The 14,186-nt window shown below is 35.8% G+C and overlaps 1 protein-coding gene across 1 annotated transcript; it reads right to left on the bottom strand.

Moving 5' to 3' along the window:
* Nucleotides 1-1,347: 1,347 nt before the first annotated feature.
* On the bottom strand, nucleotides 1,348-5,467 carry Erk7 (Extracellularly regulated kinase 7). Its single transcript, XM_088050102.1, has 5 exons — nucleotides 5,337-5,467; nucleotides 4,899-5,180; nucleotides 2,565-2,768; nucleotides 2,210-2,490; nucleotides 1,348-2,157 (listed from the first exon to the last, which is right to left on the bottom strand). The coding sequence occupies exons 2-5, from the start codon at nucleotides 5,156-5,158 to the stop codon at nucleotides 1,445-1,447; spliced, it is 1,458 nt and encodes a 485-aa protein (XP_087906228.1). The 5' UTR covers nucleotides 5,159-5,180; nucleotides 5,337-5,467; the 3' UTR covers nucleotides 1,348-1,444.
* Nucleotides 5,468-14,186: the final 8,719 nt, after the last annotated feature.

Raw genomic sequence — 14,186 nt, 5'->3', positions numbered from 1 at the left:
AAATCCAAGCAAAAAGAAGTTGTACTACAACGAAGAAATAAACGAATGTTTGTATATTATTTGTTATTGACTTACCGAAACCAGTTCTAAATACAACCAATTTGAAAGTAAAGCAAAAGGACTGGGATCACCAGTTCCTATAAAACTAAACGTTATAATCAAGCAATGGTAAATCCGCACAAGACATTGCAGTATGGAAAGCAAAATGTCAGAACCAAATAATTCGTTGAAAGCTTCTACAGTCTCTCCCAAGGCCGTGTAACATTTAACTAAATTTCTAAAATTTTCAACCACTTTGGGTCCATCACTAATTTTTCGAGCTTCTTTGTGCAAAATTTCATATCGTTGTTTTATTATGTTGATAATAGTTGTCATTAGAACCATAATCATAAATTCGTAATAGATATCCTGAATGTAGCTTATTCCAGAGCTTTTGAAGAAGGGAACTTTCAATATTACCTGATTAACGTAGATAGTGAACAGCACAATCAAAACAAACATGACTTGTTGGACGACGAAACTAATGTAAAAACTTGAAGACATCGTTATATTTTGACTACATCCTAATGTCTCATCAAATTTTTTTAAATTCGTGATGAGTTGCTTCCAATAACGTGTATCAAAAAACGAAGATTTGACAATTGCTAGGAAACATGTGATAGTCAGTACTGCAGATAAAAAGGCGGAAGTTGTGTTCGGTGGTTTTAGGGTAGATACATCCAGTTCTGGATGTAGTAATTCGTCTCCTCCTACGTAGATAAGATAAGCTATTTTTGCGACGTGCACAATTTTCTTAGAAAAACCAGATCTTTGTTAGGAGTTTCTTCAAATTCCATGAGGATGAAAAACTGATCACAAAAGTTCAAACGTAGGTATTATTACTGATTTGACACCAACCAAAAATTTATTCGATGCGGCTTCGTGTTTGCCGATAAAAGGTGATAAAAGAGAAAGACTCCATTTAATGTTACATGTAAAGTACATTTGATTATCTATAGATATGTGCATATTAGAGTTTTTGTAATGTCTGTAAAAGTTTTCGGCGAAAAGAGTGGAACATTAATTTGTAGTGCTAAGGGGAAAACTTGATATTGTGCGACTGGTTTGAGTTTAAAATAAATGTAATTTTTTTTACTTAGAATTAGGAACTCAAAAACGCTATAAACATTCAAATTAAACTTAAGACGGTGGGAATTAATTTTTGTTTGGTGTATGTTGTATATTTGGTTGCATAAATGCTACTTTCGTACGGAAGGAAACCTTGACGCAATCAATCATGAATGAACCTGTAGATCTTTTTTGATCTAATAAAAAGCAAATTTGTAGTAAAACGCTTTATTTATGAAAAGTGCATAACACTTCTGCATATTTTATAGATCAAAAAGTGATCGGTAAATAATACTGTGTAAAAGTGTTAAAATTGAAACTCCTGTATATCAAACTGCTACCGCAAACCAGACGCTTTCAGTCCCATCAGAGTGCTCTGATTTATGATCCCATGCGACTGATTATAATTATTAAAACTTGAGTATCCGTTTTTCACATTCGTAAATCTCTTCTTCCCATTCTCCCTTGGTTCTTTATCATTCACATACACCTTACTGTGGTTCTTAGGAAACTGAATATTCTGCTTTGTTATAACTTTAGAATCGGATTTGATTAGCGATACCATATTGCCATTGCTTCTCCCATAGTTGATTTTTGGTTCTGATAGAGTTCCACATGACTTTGGTTCTTTGGTCACAGGCGACGGTTTGATGTAAGTTCTTGAGATTCTTGAAGGTAATTCTGGGGTTATGCTTTTGATTTTGCTGGAACTCTTGTTGTTTCTGGTATGGTGGGTTGACATGATCTCGTACAGCTTGTTTCTGTAGTCTTCTACCGATAAACGCACATCGTCTTTAAAAGGTATAACAATGTCGTGCGATAATACTATTTCTTGGTCAGGATCACGAAAAGTGGAGACATAATCGTGCTCCAAAGCCTCTTCAGCAGTCAGTCTTTTAATTGGGTTGAAAACCAGCAACTTGTTGATGAGAGAAATTGCTGATTTACATGCGTTTTTTCCTACGAGAGTATGAAGTGGTACTTTTTCAGCCGACGAAGCGTTCTTTATCATCGACATACCCACCCCAGATACGCAGACCATGTTAATATCTATAATAACAGTATTAATAATCATAGAAAGAAACAACATAGACAAGAGTACCTTCTTGGGACGGTGTTGGTATAGTCGCCATGATCTTCTCAACTTGGTTTACTGTTGAGGACCCAGGGAAAACGGGTTTTCCGGCTGTGATCTCAGCCAAAATGCATCCAAGGCTCCACATGTCGATACCCTTCGTGTATCGCCTATTAGCTATAAGAATTTCTGGTGCACGGTACCATCTTGTTGCCACGTAATCAGTCAAAGTAGGGTCGGTTTCATTAATGGTGCCGTCCGATGTCTGGCTCAAAGAACGCGCCAGGCCAAAATCGGCAATTTTGCACCTATACATAACAAAATAAATTTCGTTTTAAATCCCTTTAGCTTACAGAGATAACATGTTATCTCTGGTACATACCTGCACATGATATCTAGAAGTACATTGCTCGGTTTTAGGTCTCTGTGGATTACATTTCCGGAGTGGATGTATTTTATAGCTTTGAGGAGTTGGTACATGATGTATTTCTTGTGGATGTCTTTAAGGATTCCTTTCTTTATTACGTTGTGAAGGTCGGTTTCCATGTACTCGAAGCCGAGGTAGATATCATTGTTGTTGGCAGCTCTGAATAGAATAATGGCACTACTCAACAAATTTGGGAAAAAAAATGTTCTGATGTAGTGGAAAGTCATTTCTAAAGCGGAATAGCCTCATGAATTTGATCCGGATTCAGCAATATTTTTGAAAAATGATAACATGTTTTAGACCGCTTTAGAAAGCAGAAATCTTAACCTTTATTATGATGTAAAGGTAACATTAAAAAATCAAAGTATCAATTCAGGAGTTCTATGCAAAAAAGTATGGAAAAAAACCTTCGTTTTTCCAAATTTTGATTAGTTTTTCTCAAATATTGTTATTTAATTTACCATTTCAATAATTTTGTAAATTGTTAAGCCACATTTGAGAAATAAAAATAAACACGGTGTACTAAAATATACTTATTTTACAAATATCTTTGAGTTTTTACCTGATGGAGTAAAATGGGCTTCGGATTCAGAAATAGGAAGTGATTTTCTACTGCTCCAGTACAACATTTTGTTGACTAGAGTAGTATATTTGTTTTTATTTATAAATGTCAGGGTTTCAAGAGATGTCTGTTATTTTTTAATACGCATATATTTCAAATATATATTTTGATTTAAACTTGTTAGAAATAAAAAAATCATGAAAGATAAATATAAAAATTTGCATAGCCTTATAGTTTATCAGTTTCTAGAATCTGATGCAAAAACTGATATCTTCTTACCTACAGTCAACCGTCCCGACGGCGGCGTCTAAAAATTATCATTTGTATTGATTTAAATAAACAATACATTTTCGTATTTTTGATTTAGAATATAAATGGCCCTTGATAATAATCTTTCTTCTATCAGTCCATAATCCAAGATTTGAGAACTAGACTGTGTACAGAATAAAACATTTCTGACTATTTGAACAATGTAATATGTAAAACAGTGAGCACATATTTTAAAATCTGAAAAACCTAGAAAATTCTGTATTTTATTCAGACTTTAAAATTTGGAAGTTTAGAGCTTTAAAGTTCTCAATTCCTCGGTTTCAAAAGTATTATAATTGTATTATTATTGTAATATTGACTTTGAACTAGAGAGTTAGGTCAACATAAAAAATTAAGCAACTGAGTCATTCTAATAGAACTTAATGAATGTGAAATTCTAACTGTCAGTCTAATAAATTCTTATTTTTAGTATAGAGGATTAGTAGGAATTCATATTAATATTTCGTCGAGTAAAGTTGCTTATGCTTGCTAAGTTCTAAGTTCATTTTGAATTTTTTTTAACAGAGATCGGCAAATATTTATTTTTTTACATACAGTAGAGCCTTGGTAATCCGGACTCCTGCTAGTTCGGTGATCGCTGTAATCCGGCCGGGCAATGAGCTTTGCGGGGGCGGGTGTAGGTGCGGGCTGCCATGAGCCAATGCGTCGTCAGTCTTTTGTTTATGTAAAGTCTAATGTTTTATGTAATTTAACTTACTGTTTTTCTACATGAACATTACATTTTTGTCTTTATGCTTTCATTTAAAAATTGATTAAAGAAACTAAAGTTAAACATGTGTTTTAGTACCGTCAAATATGACATACTATAATCCGGACGCCTCGATAATCCGGAAAGGGTCTTGTTTTTGCCTCTCCGGATTAACGAGGCCCTACTGTATTTGTAAATAAATCTGAGATTTAAAAATTTGGGGAATGAAAAAAAATATTCGTTAATTCTGAAATCATATCACATAAAAAAATTCAACGATTGACTTTTTTGTTTTTTTTTTATTTATAAATTTTAAAATGCATTTTGTCCATAAATGCGCTTAGCAACTTAACAACTTAAGCCGACGATTTATAGGTAACTAATTATTTTTAATTAAACATCTCAAAGATTTGTTTCCTTTATAAATTGCTTGATTTGCATGCAGGTGTAACTATTGAACTTCTGTCTCCAACAGTAGATGACTCAAACTTGCCTAACTGTTGCATGCATAATGATAATAAAAGTCAATATAATTACTCTTCTTTATGGAAAGTAACTATTGATCAATCCATTAATCGACCACGTTACGACTTCGTATTAACCCGAGCCCTTTGTGGTTCTACATCACCATCCCCTTAACCCACTTTTATCGATAAAATATCCCTTGCCTCACGAATCATCATAATTAATTAAAAAAAATGTTTCGTACCTGTGGATGCTGAACAACTTGACAATATTGGGATGATTCTTCAAAGACTGTAGAAACATAATCTCTCTGAACGTCCTTTGAGCATCAGTTTGGTTACGAAAAGCATCGAATATTTTCTTCACAGCCACAACATCTCTAGTTTTTCTATCTATTGCTTTCCATACAATACCATATGCTCCTTTTCCCAGTCTTTTTTGAATGTCAAAACGTTTTGAAATGTGTTCGTCAATCTCGAAGATTTTTTCTTTCGGTTGCGGCATCTTCTTCAGAGAGGAGACCAAACTGTTAACAAGTAAAGTAAAACATGTTCTAAATCGATGTTAAAAATGTCACGCTGACGTTTCAGTATTTGGGTGACATAAATGTTTAATTTCGTGGTTATCCTTGATCTGGATTTAACTAATTTGAAATATAAAATAATTAAAAAATGATAGTTACTGCTCAAGTCGAAAAAACGATATGGTTGAAACCAGCACAAAAATCACAGAAAGTTTTATCAATTAAATGAAATAAAATATAAAATTGGTTTGTTTATTCGTCACATTTTACTTGTAATCGTCGCTATGGCGACAATCAATCATATTATACCTGAGGGGAGTTCATTCGAATTTGAATCGTGTGGCGACATCTGCCCTTCTAATTCTAGCGGTGGAAGCTCTAGTTTTTCTAGTAGTGGTGGCACCACTGTTTGCTTTTGCCATTGTCACGTAGAGGTCGCTCATTGATTCTTTATTCATTAATCTGTTAAATAACAAATCTTTTTTTAATATATTTTTTTTAATTATTTTAAATAATTGTCATAACTACAACTAGTGAAGTCTAATTAATTTTAAGTTAGTGGAAAGACTTCTACGTTTATTTCTAGTTGATTTTCTTTCTCTTGAGTTAACTAGAGGCCGCCACTCGGTCTAGATTTTCTGCCATAAATAAGTAAATATTACAGGTTGTATGCCGTCTCATTTTTCCCTACTTTTTGACAGAAATAAAAAGGAAATAAGAAGAAACACGACAAAGTACTAAAAAAATCCACGGCCTGGAAATCATCATTTTTTTATGAAGGTGTTAAAATTTCATACTTTGAAGGGAAGGGTTGTGAAGAAGTTGTTTTATATCAATCTTGAGAAGGACCAGTAATGACAGCAGGGGTTGCTATGGTGACGTTCATGGGGGTTAGATTAAGAAAGTTTATCTTTATTCCAGTTGAAGCAGTCTCTAGTTCTTTAGATTGGCATGTTTTTATTTCGTGAGAAAAATTTTCGCTCGTTAGCACTGCCGCATTAAGGCTAATATATTATGATTCTATTTGTCTTGAGTACATTTACTAATAATTAATTGCCGAGGTCTATTTTTAAGAGTAGTAAAAAAAGATCTAATGGAATTCTAAGTGGTTTTCTCTACTGCAATTAAATGGGAGTTTATATAAAATAATACCTAATGCTTCTAATTTATTATGGATTTTATGAGCGACGCAACTGTTGAGAAATTAATCTTGAGATTTACACCTTATGGGCCATCATTTGAATTTTTTTAATTTCTTTACAAACACAAAATGCAATATAATTTGTTGGCAAAAAAAAGAGATACATATACCTTAGAAACTAGAAATTAGTAATTGTCTTTTTGTTGGTTGGTAACGGTTGGTCTGCCAAATGCAATGTCCAAGAAATATTTATATGTAATTTAATATAAAAGGTTAAAAATTTTAATTTAAAATGTAAAAAATCAGTATAATAGTTTATACGTAGTGTAAGGTTCCGCACAAATTTCATAATTTTATTATCAAACAAATTTTTGCAACAGGTCGAATTGGTTTTTAATTGGAGACTTTTTGTCATTGTCTTTTTGACTTTTTTTCGAAATTGACAACACCTAAATGGTAATATAAATCTGTTGTAATGCTATAAGGCATAAAGATAGAGTTTTGAAATGTTGCAGGGTTGAAATGATACGGCAATCAACTCAGATTTTGATGGAGAATTTCCCATTAAAAGGAAGTGCGAGCATTCTGGGTTATTCTGTATAAGACTTGAGACTAATATACAGGATGTTTGATAAAAAAACGCCGCGAGCTTACAGTTTTCATCTGATTTGGATAACTCCAAAAAGTAAATACACCAATTTTGGTGTGGTCAAAAAAGAATCAACCTTATATGTATGTATATCTACAGGGTGAAACAATACTCAACTTTGTTTTTTGGTGGTAGGGATTAAATCAAACTGCGACACGGATAAACTATATTAGTAATAGTAATCATGTACAATCTAAATCTGAGAAAAGACTATTGACATTTTTGACATTGTTCAGGTCAAGACCACCTATCCTAGAGGTTGCCACATTACCCCCTCTCCAGTGAGAGAGACGAACGAGAAGAGTTAACAAAAATTATGTCTAACGAAATAAAATTGAATGAAATTTAAAAAAAATTGCACTAGGTCGCCATATCTTTGGGGAAATTTGACCTGCCGACCAACTCTGGTTGTAATTTTCTTCGTAGTTTGGTGATTCATTGGTTTGGCGGTTTGGCTTGTTTGTCTTTTCGAGGTGGGAACAGTTGGTGGAGCAACTGACGTTGTGGCTCTTACAGGTTCTTCCTCGATGTAAGCCGGTTTCAAACGGTCTGCTGAAACCGTCGATGGTTTGTTCTTAATTAGGACCTTGAAGTATTTCGGTGACGCTTCTAGGACTTTGTATGGACCTTCGTATGGGTTGCTTAAGGGCTTTTTTACCGAGTCAACGCGTAGAAATACATACTTGCAGGAATACAAATCGGGTGGTACGTAGACTTTGTGTTCTCCGTGATGTTTTGCTCTGTAATATTGTATTCGGCTCATATGTTCCTTTATTCTGGAGGCGAAACTTAATGGATCGATGGTGGTGTTTATTGTAGTTGGCATTTCAACTAGGTCTGCAGGAAGTCGTAGCGTTGTTCCGTATACCATTTCGGAAGCTGTGACTTCGATATCTACTTTTACTTCATTTCTGATTGCCAGCAATATGAGAGGCAAAGCTTCGGTCCAGTTAGAATTGTGACATCTGAGGGATGTTTTAAGTCTCCTGTGGAATCTCTCTACCATACCATTTGCTTGAGGATGGAATGCTGTAGTTCTAATTCTGCTGATGCCCATCAGGTTTCGTAGCTGTGTAAGTAGAGCGGACTCAAATTGTGTTCCTCTGTCGGTAGTAATTTGTACTGGTACACCGAACCTTGAAATCCAATTTGTTACCAATGTCTTGGCACAGGTTTCTGCCGTAATGTTCTTGATCGGAATGGCTTCAGGCCATCTTGAAAATCTATCAATTATCGTCAAAAGGTACTTAAAATCGTCGGATAGTGATAGTGGTCCAACGATATCAATATGTATGTGCGTGAATCGTGCATCAGGAGTATTAAATGTTCCGATTGGTGTTCTTGTGTGTTTGTTGATTTTCGCTTTTTGACATTGAAGGCAAGTTTTTGTCCAATTTGCAGCGTCTTTCTTCATATTTGGCCAGAAAAACTTCTTCTTAACCAAGGTGACTGTGTTTTTTACACCTGGATGCGCGTTGTTGTGAGTGAGATTGAACACATTTCTTCTGCAACTCTTTGGTATATACAGTCTTCTGCCGTTAGTTATCTCATATGTTAAAATATCTTCCTGATCTGTGGTAGTTTGTTCGAAGTTGAATTTGCTATTTAGTTTGAGTTCCTCGAGTTCTATGTCGTTCTGTTGTGCTGTAGCTAAATGTTTCGTGTCGAAGTCAGTGGTGTTGATGCACTCAATTCGGGATAAGTAATCAGCGGGACAGTTTTCTTCGCCTTTAATGTGTTGTATGTCTGTTGAGAATTGTGAGATGTAATCGAGTTGTCTGCTTTGTCTTGGTGTGCATTTATCTGGATTTTTTTTAAACGCGAAAATTAAAGGCTTATGATCTGAAAAAATTGTGAATGTTCTGCCTTCGAGGAAATGACGGAAATGAACTATCGTTTGGTGAATTGCTAGTAGTTCTCTATCATATGTACTGTATTTTCTCTCTGATGCTGACAATTTTCTCGAGTAAAAAGCAATTGGTTTGTATGCATTTTCTTCTGTTTGTTGAAGAACTCCTCCAATACTGTTATCAGAGGCGTCGGTTGCGATGCTTAGTTTGCAGTGTGGTTTTGGGTACGAAAGGATTGCTGCGTTGGCAAGATCTTCTTTACATTTCTGAAATGCTGTTATGGCATCTTCACGCGGTGTGATTTTCACGTTTTTCCTGGTGCATCCATTTAACAGACTGTTCAAGGGCTTCTGTGTCTCTGCAGCTTTCGGTAACCACCTTCTATAATAATTTACCATACCCAAAAAACGTTGTAACTGCTTGGAGGTTTGAGGAAAAGGTGTTTCTCTGATGATCTTTACTTTTTCTGGTAGTGGTTCAATACCCGTTGCGGAAACCTTTACTCCAAGAAATTGAATCTCTGGCATGCCGAAAATACACTTATTCGGATTTAGTATTATGCCGTGTTCATTGAAACGTTGCAAAACCGTTCTGATATGCTGGACATGTTGCTCTGTTGATTTGGAGGCAATTAGTACGTCGTCGATGTAAGTATAGACAAAATCTAGCCCTTGTAAAACTTGGTCCATAAATCTTTGGAAAGATTGCGCTGCGTTGCGAAGACCAAATGGAGTTCTCAGGAATTCGAATGAACCAAATGGGGTGGTGATTGCAGTTTTGGGTATATCGTCTTGATAAACTGGAATTTGATGATATGCTTTAACAAGGTCCAAAGATGAAAATATTGTTGTTCCTCTGAGCGTATGGCTGAAGTCTTGAATATGTGGGATCGGATATCTATCTGGAATTGTCTGTGCGTTCAGAGCGCGGAAATCACCGCAGGGTCGCCACGAGCCGCTTTTCTTCGGCACTAAGTGAAGTGGACTTGCCCAAGGTGATGACGATGGTCGAATTATACCATTTTTTAACATTTCTTGGAACTCTTGTTTAGCGATTTTTAGTTTGTCTGGTGGCAAACGTCTTGGTTTGAAATGAACCGGTGGGCCTTTCGTTTCAATATGATGCAAAATGTTATGCTTAGGCTCTTGTACGACACTGGAGGATTTCATAACATTTGGGAATTCCTTCAATAAATCTTGGAATTGTGGATTGTTGCTGAAAACGGCGCGGATGCCCGTATGCGGAGCGTTCTTTATTGGGCACTGAACTTGTAAAGATGTCTTTGTGTCGATCAACTTCTTGTTGTAGATGTCGACTAAGATCTGAAAGTGTTGGAGAAAATCTGCACCAATTATAGGATCTGTTACATCGGCAATGATAAACGTCCATTGAAATTTTCTTCTCAAACCGATATCTAGCGTAATTGTCTTTTCACCATAAACCGTAATGTTAGAACCACTGGCTGATTGTAATTTGAATCGTTGCCCTATAATTGTTGTATTGTCTTTGAATTTAGCAGGAAGCACACTCATGTCCGATCCAGTGTCAACTAAGAATTTGATTTTTGAAACACGGTCACACACGTACAACCTAAAGTTCTTTGGGTATGTTGCAGAAGTAGCGTTTACTCCTGCGTTCTGTGGTCGTTTTTTTGATATGAACACGGGTGTTGGCATTTCCTAGCGTTGTCGCCGAATTTAGCATGGAAGAAACAGATGTTAGTATTCTTTCGTCCTCTGCTAAAGCTTCTTGGTCTATTGTGATAGTTGTTTCGAAAATGGGTACGTCTGTCTTCTTGTAGTGACTGCACTCGGGTCTCTAAGGTATCAATTTTTCTTAGTAAGGTGAGCAATAGTTCGTTAGTTACGTTTCCCGAAACATGTGGTGGTGCTGCCCAGTTGGTTGCATGAAAGGTAGATGGTGCCATGACTGGGGGTCGGGGTGGAACGTCATAGTGGGTTGTATATCCCTCATCTGCCATTGTCGTTGGCTTCTGCCAGTTAAATGGCGCTGCTGTTGCTGCCGTTGTTACGATGGTCGGCGTTGTTTCCAAAACCTTGTCGGCGATGTCTGCCACTTGTTCGAGGGCATATTGGGTTAAAGATACCAGAGTTGGTTGTAACTGCAACGGCATCTGCTGCAGAAATAGTTCGCGCAGTACACCATCGTTGACGAACTGTCTATCACCCACTAAATTCCTCATATGCCTGAGTAATTGAGATGGCTTTCTGTTGCCCAGTTCCAGTCCGGACAAAAGTTGTTTCAGTTTTTGAGTTTCCGACAATGAGGTCCTGTTTATTATTGTTTCTTTTAAATTTGTGTATGGTCGTGTCGGGTCAGGGGTTTTAATGACATCAAACACTTCTTGCGCGATCTCCTGCGGGAGAACTTTTAACAGGTGTTGGAATTTCGTGTCTTCTCTCGTAATTTTAGGGTTGGCTAAGTCGAAATTTGCCTCGGCCAAGTGGAACCAGATCTCGGGGGTATTTCCCCAAAATGGAGGTAGTGCGATAGCTGCAACTGTCGTCGTTTGTTGATTTGGTCCTGTTGGTGGTGGTGTATCGGGCATGATGTTATTGCGGAACTCTTCACTCGCGTCACTTTCTTGTACCGATGCGGATATTGTCTATGATTTTATCCTTTCCACCAAACAATTAATCACGTCGGGGTCACCAGTTTTGGTGGTAGGGATTAAATCAAACTGCGACACGGATAAACTATATTAGTAATAGTAATCATGTACAATCTAAATCTGAGAAAAGACTATTGACATTTTTGACATTGTTCAGGTCAAGACCACCTATCCTAGAGGTTGCCACAGTTTTTTTTTAACAATGTATCGCGTGCTAGTGTGCGTAACTCAGATTTGTAGGGTAAATCAGGGTTAGTTGAGATTTTCAATGAAATAAAAACCTATTTTTAAACCAGAAACACATTGTTTTTTTAATTGAATTGTTTAAGTTTCACAAGTATCTACATGGTAGGTGTGCCACCAGGGTGTGGCATATTGTTAAATTAAATTTATAAAAACAAGGTCTATATACAAGAAAATATTATGCTATTTGAAAAACAAAAGTATATTATTGTTACACCCTGTATATGTATAATGTTTCAAAATATTTTGATCGCACCAATATTCTCATAAGTAATTTTCAAGCAAATAAAGAAAGTTTATTAATTAACTAAAACGGGAAAAAAAAACCTACAAGCGTTCTAGCTTCGGGCGTTTTTTCAAACAAGTTGGTTAATGAAAGCGATTAATTATTAAGATATTAATAAGATATTAATAATTAAGCGAGATTATTAATCGACCACTAACCATAGAGTTAGTTACAAAACTTGAAAAATTTACCGAATTGGTAAAAGATGAGACGAGACGAGACTAAAGTGAGGTTAGGTGTATGATAGATGATGGATGTGTCAAGTTAGTAAAAAAAGTAGTTGTCAAATTTGAGTGTAATTTAAAAAATAAGTAACTATGGTTAATTAAATAACTAGGAGTCTATATGTGAACTCTAAAAACCGTCGTTTTGATTTGGTTTTAGTAAACAAACATGGGGCTAGATCATAATTCCATTACGTTCATTAATAGTTCACTTTAATGCATGATTTCAGCCGAAAAATCATGCATTAATAGAACTCAGAAAGAAACGATCACCAGAAAAATATGTTTTTGAATCAATTTTTTTTAATTAATTAAAAGTGCGCCTGTTTGAGTAGATTTAAAATGCATATCATCGACTTAAGTTGTTAAGTTGCCAAGTCCATTTTCAATTTTTTTACGGGAGCTCGAGAAATTTTTATTTTTCGCATATTTGTCTTCAAATATGAGATTGGAAAACCTGAGGACTGAAAAAAGGATGCTTTTTTATTCTGAAATAATAATACATAAAAGGATCAAACGCAAAACTTTTTTGTTAGCTTTTTTACAAAATGGAAACAACTTAAGCCGACGATATGTACGAAACATATGTACCTACAATTTAATTTAAAAAATACGAGTGTTGACGTTCACACCCCAGCTGAATTAAACGATTCGACTTTATAATAAACCCGACACTCACAGCATCATATTTATAAATCCCAAACATACATACGCTCCAGGACCGGGTATCAGGTGCCTGATTTATTCCCGGGATTAGCGCCCCTCAAAAGCCTCTCAATCCACAACGCTTCATCAGATCGCCATAATTTTTGTTGACATCCTCACATCGCAACAATACAGATGAGTAGCTACTGTAACAAATTAAGGGACAATATTTGAGTATTTTGACTTTTATTGACCAATTTCCAGCGAGTGTGACGAAATGGGTTCGTCTCTCAGGCCGGTGTTTTGTCCCAGACCGTTTTACTTTGCCGACATTATTGCACACAGTTAAGTTGTAAAACTGTCGACACTGTTTGAAAATATTGTCCTTTAAGTAAAATAAACAGCCTCCGTGTCGTATCTGTAGAGACAGTTTCCCTAGGGAGCAATACTTTAAGGGCGAGTTTTCAACGAAGTTTGTAATGATTTAATATCACCTGTTATAAAAATGGAGTTCTTGTTAAAGGATCGTTTAGTTTTTGTGGGCGAGGACTACTGTATGTGACAGAGTTATGATACAGTTTTAGGGTTGTAAATCATCTTCTTCCAAATAGAGCGAACGGCGAATTTTTGTTGTAAAGCAAAATGATTAAAATTTTATTGAGAGTAGTTATCTGCTTGCATTGTAATTCTGGAAGAGCAGTTGTTTCGTTGCATAGAAATAGAATTGAGAATTTGCAACGCGACTAACCATAAAAACCTGATATATTTCAAGGAAAATAATTTAAACTTCTAAAGAGATTACAAAGTGTGTACAAAATCGGAATAGTTGTATGGCTGCTACTTTATAATTTAAATCTAAATAAAGGCAAAGGCGGTGGCACCGGAGTTTTGTTGCTCAGATGCGATGGGAGCACAGCTCACAATTTATTACGGCTATTTATTTCGCGAACTAGATTACATGCATATAAACGTTGCTGGGTCGATTCTACCCCTGCTACAACCCCTAGCGTTTTCCTTCCAAAATACCTATAAACTATCAAACGTCCAAGTTTTTCCTTTTATCCTTTTCAGATAACTACTGCAGATAGATGCGTCATTCGAAAACTAATTTATTGGTGCAACAGGAATTATTTTTGGCCATTTCCGCTTTAATAAATTGGCACATCAAAATCCGATCGCTTTTTTCTGTTTAATAAAGTCGCTATATTGTATGCGTTATATCGTTGAATTAACGGTTTATCCTGATAGACTTATTGGCCGTAATTTACCCTCAATAAATTGAGGCGATCAGTTAATTTAGCCGCCAGATTGGTGGCAGCGCGTTCTCTTATTAAGCTGT

The sequence above is a fragment of the Gnatocerus cornutus genome, chromosome 1 (genome assembly GCF_029298725.1).
Source record: "Gnatocerus cornutus isolate USDA-ARS CGAHR chromosome 1, icGnaCorn1.1, whole genome shotgun sequence".
Classification (NCBI taxonomy): domain Eukaryota; kingdom Metazoa; phylum Arthropoda; class Insecta; order Coleoptera; family Tenebrionidae; genus Gnatocerus; species Gnatocerus cornutus.
Note: the sequence above shows the minus strand (reverse complement) of the source record. Positions and strands in the feature narration are given on the sequence as shown.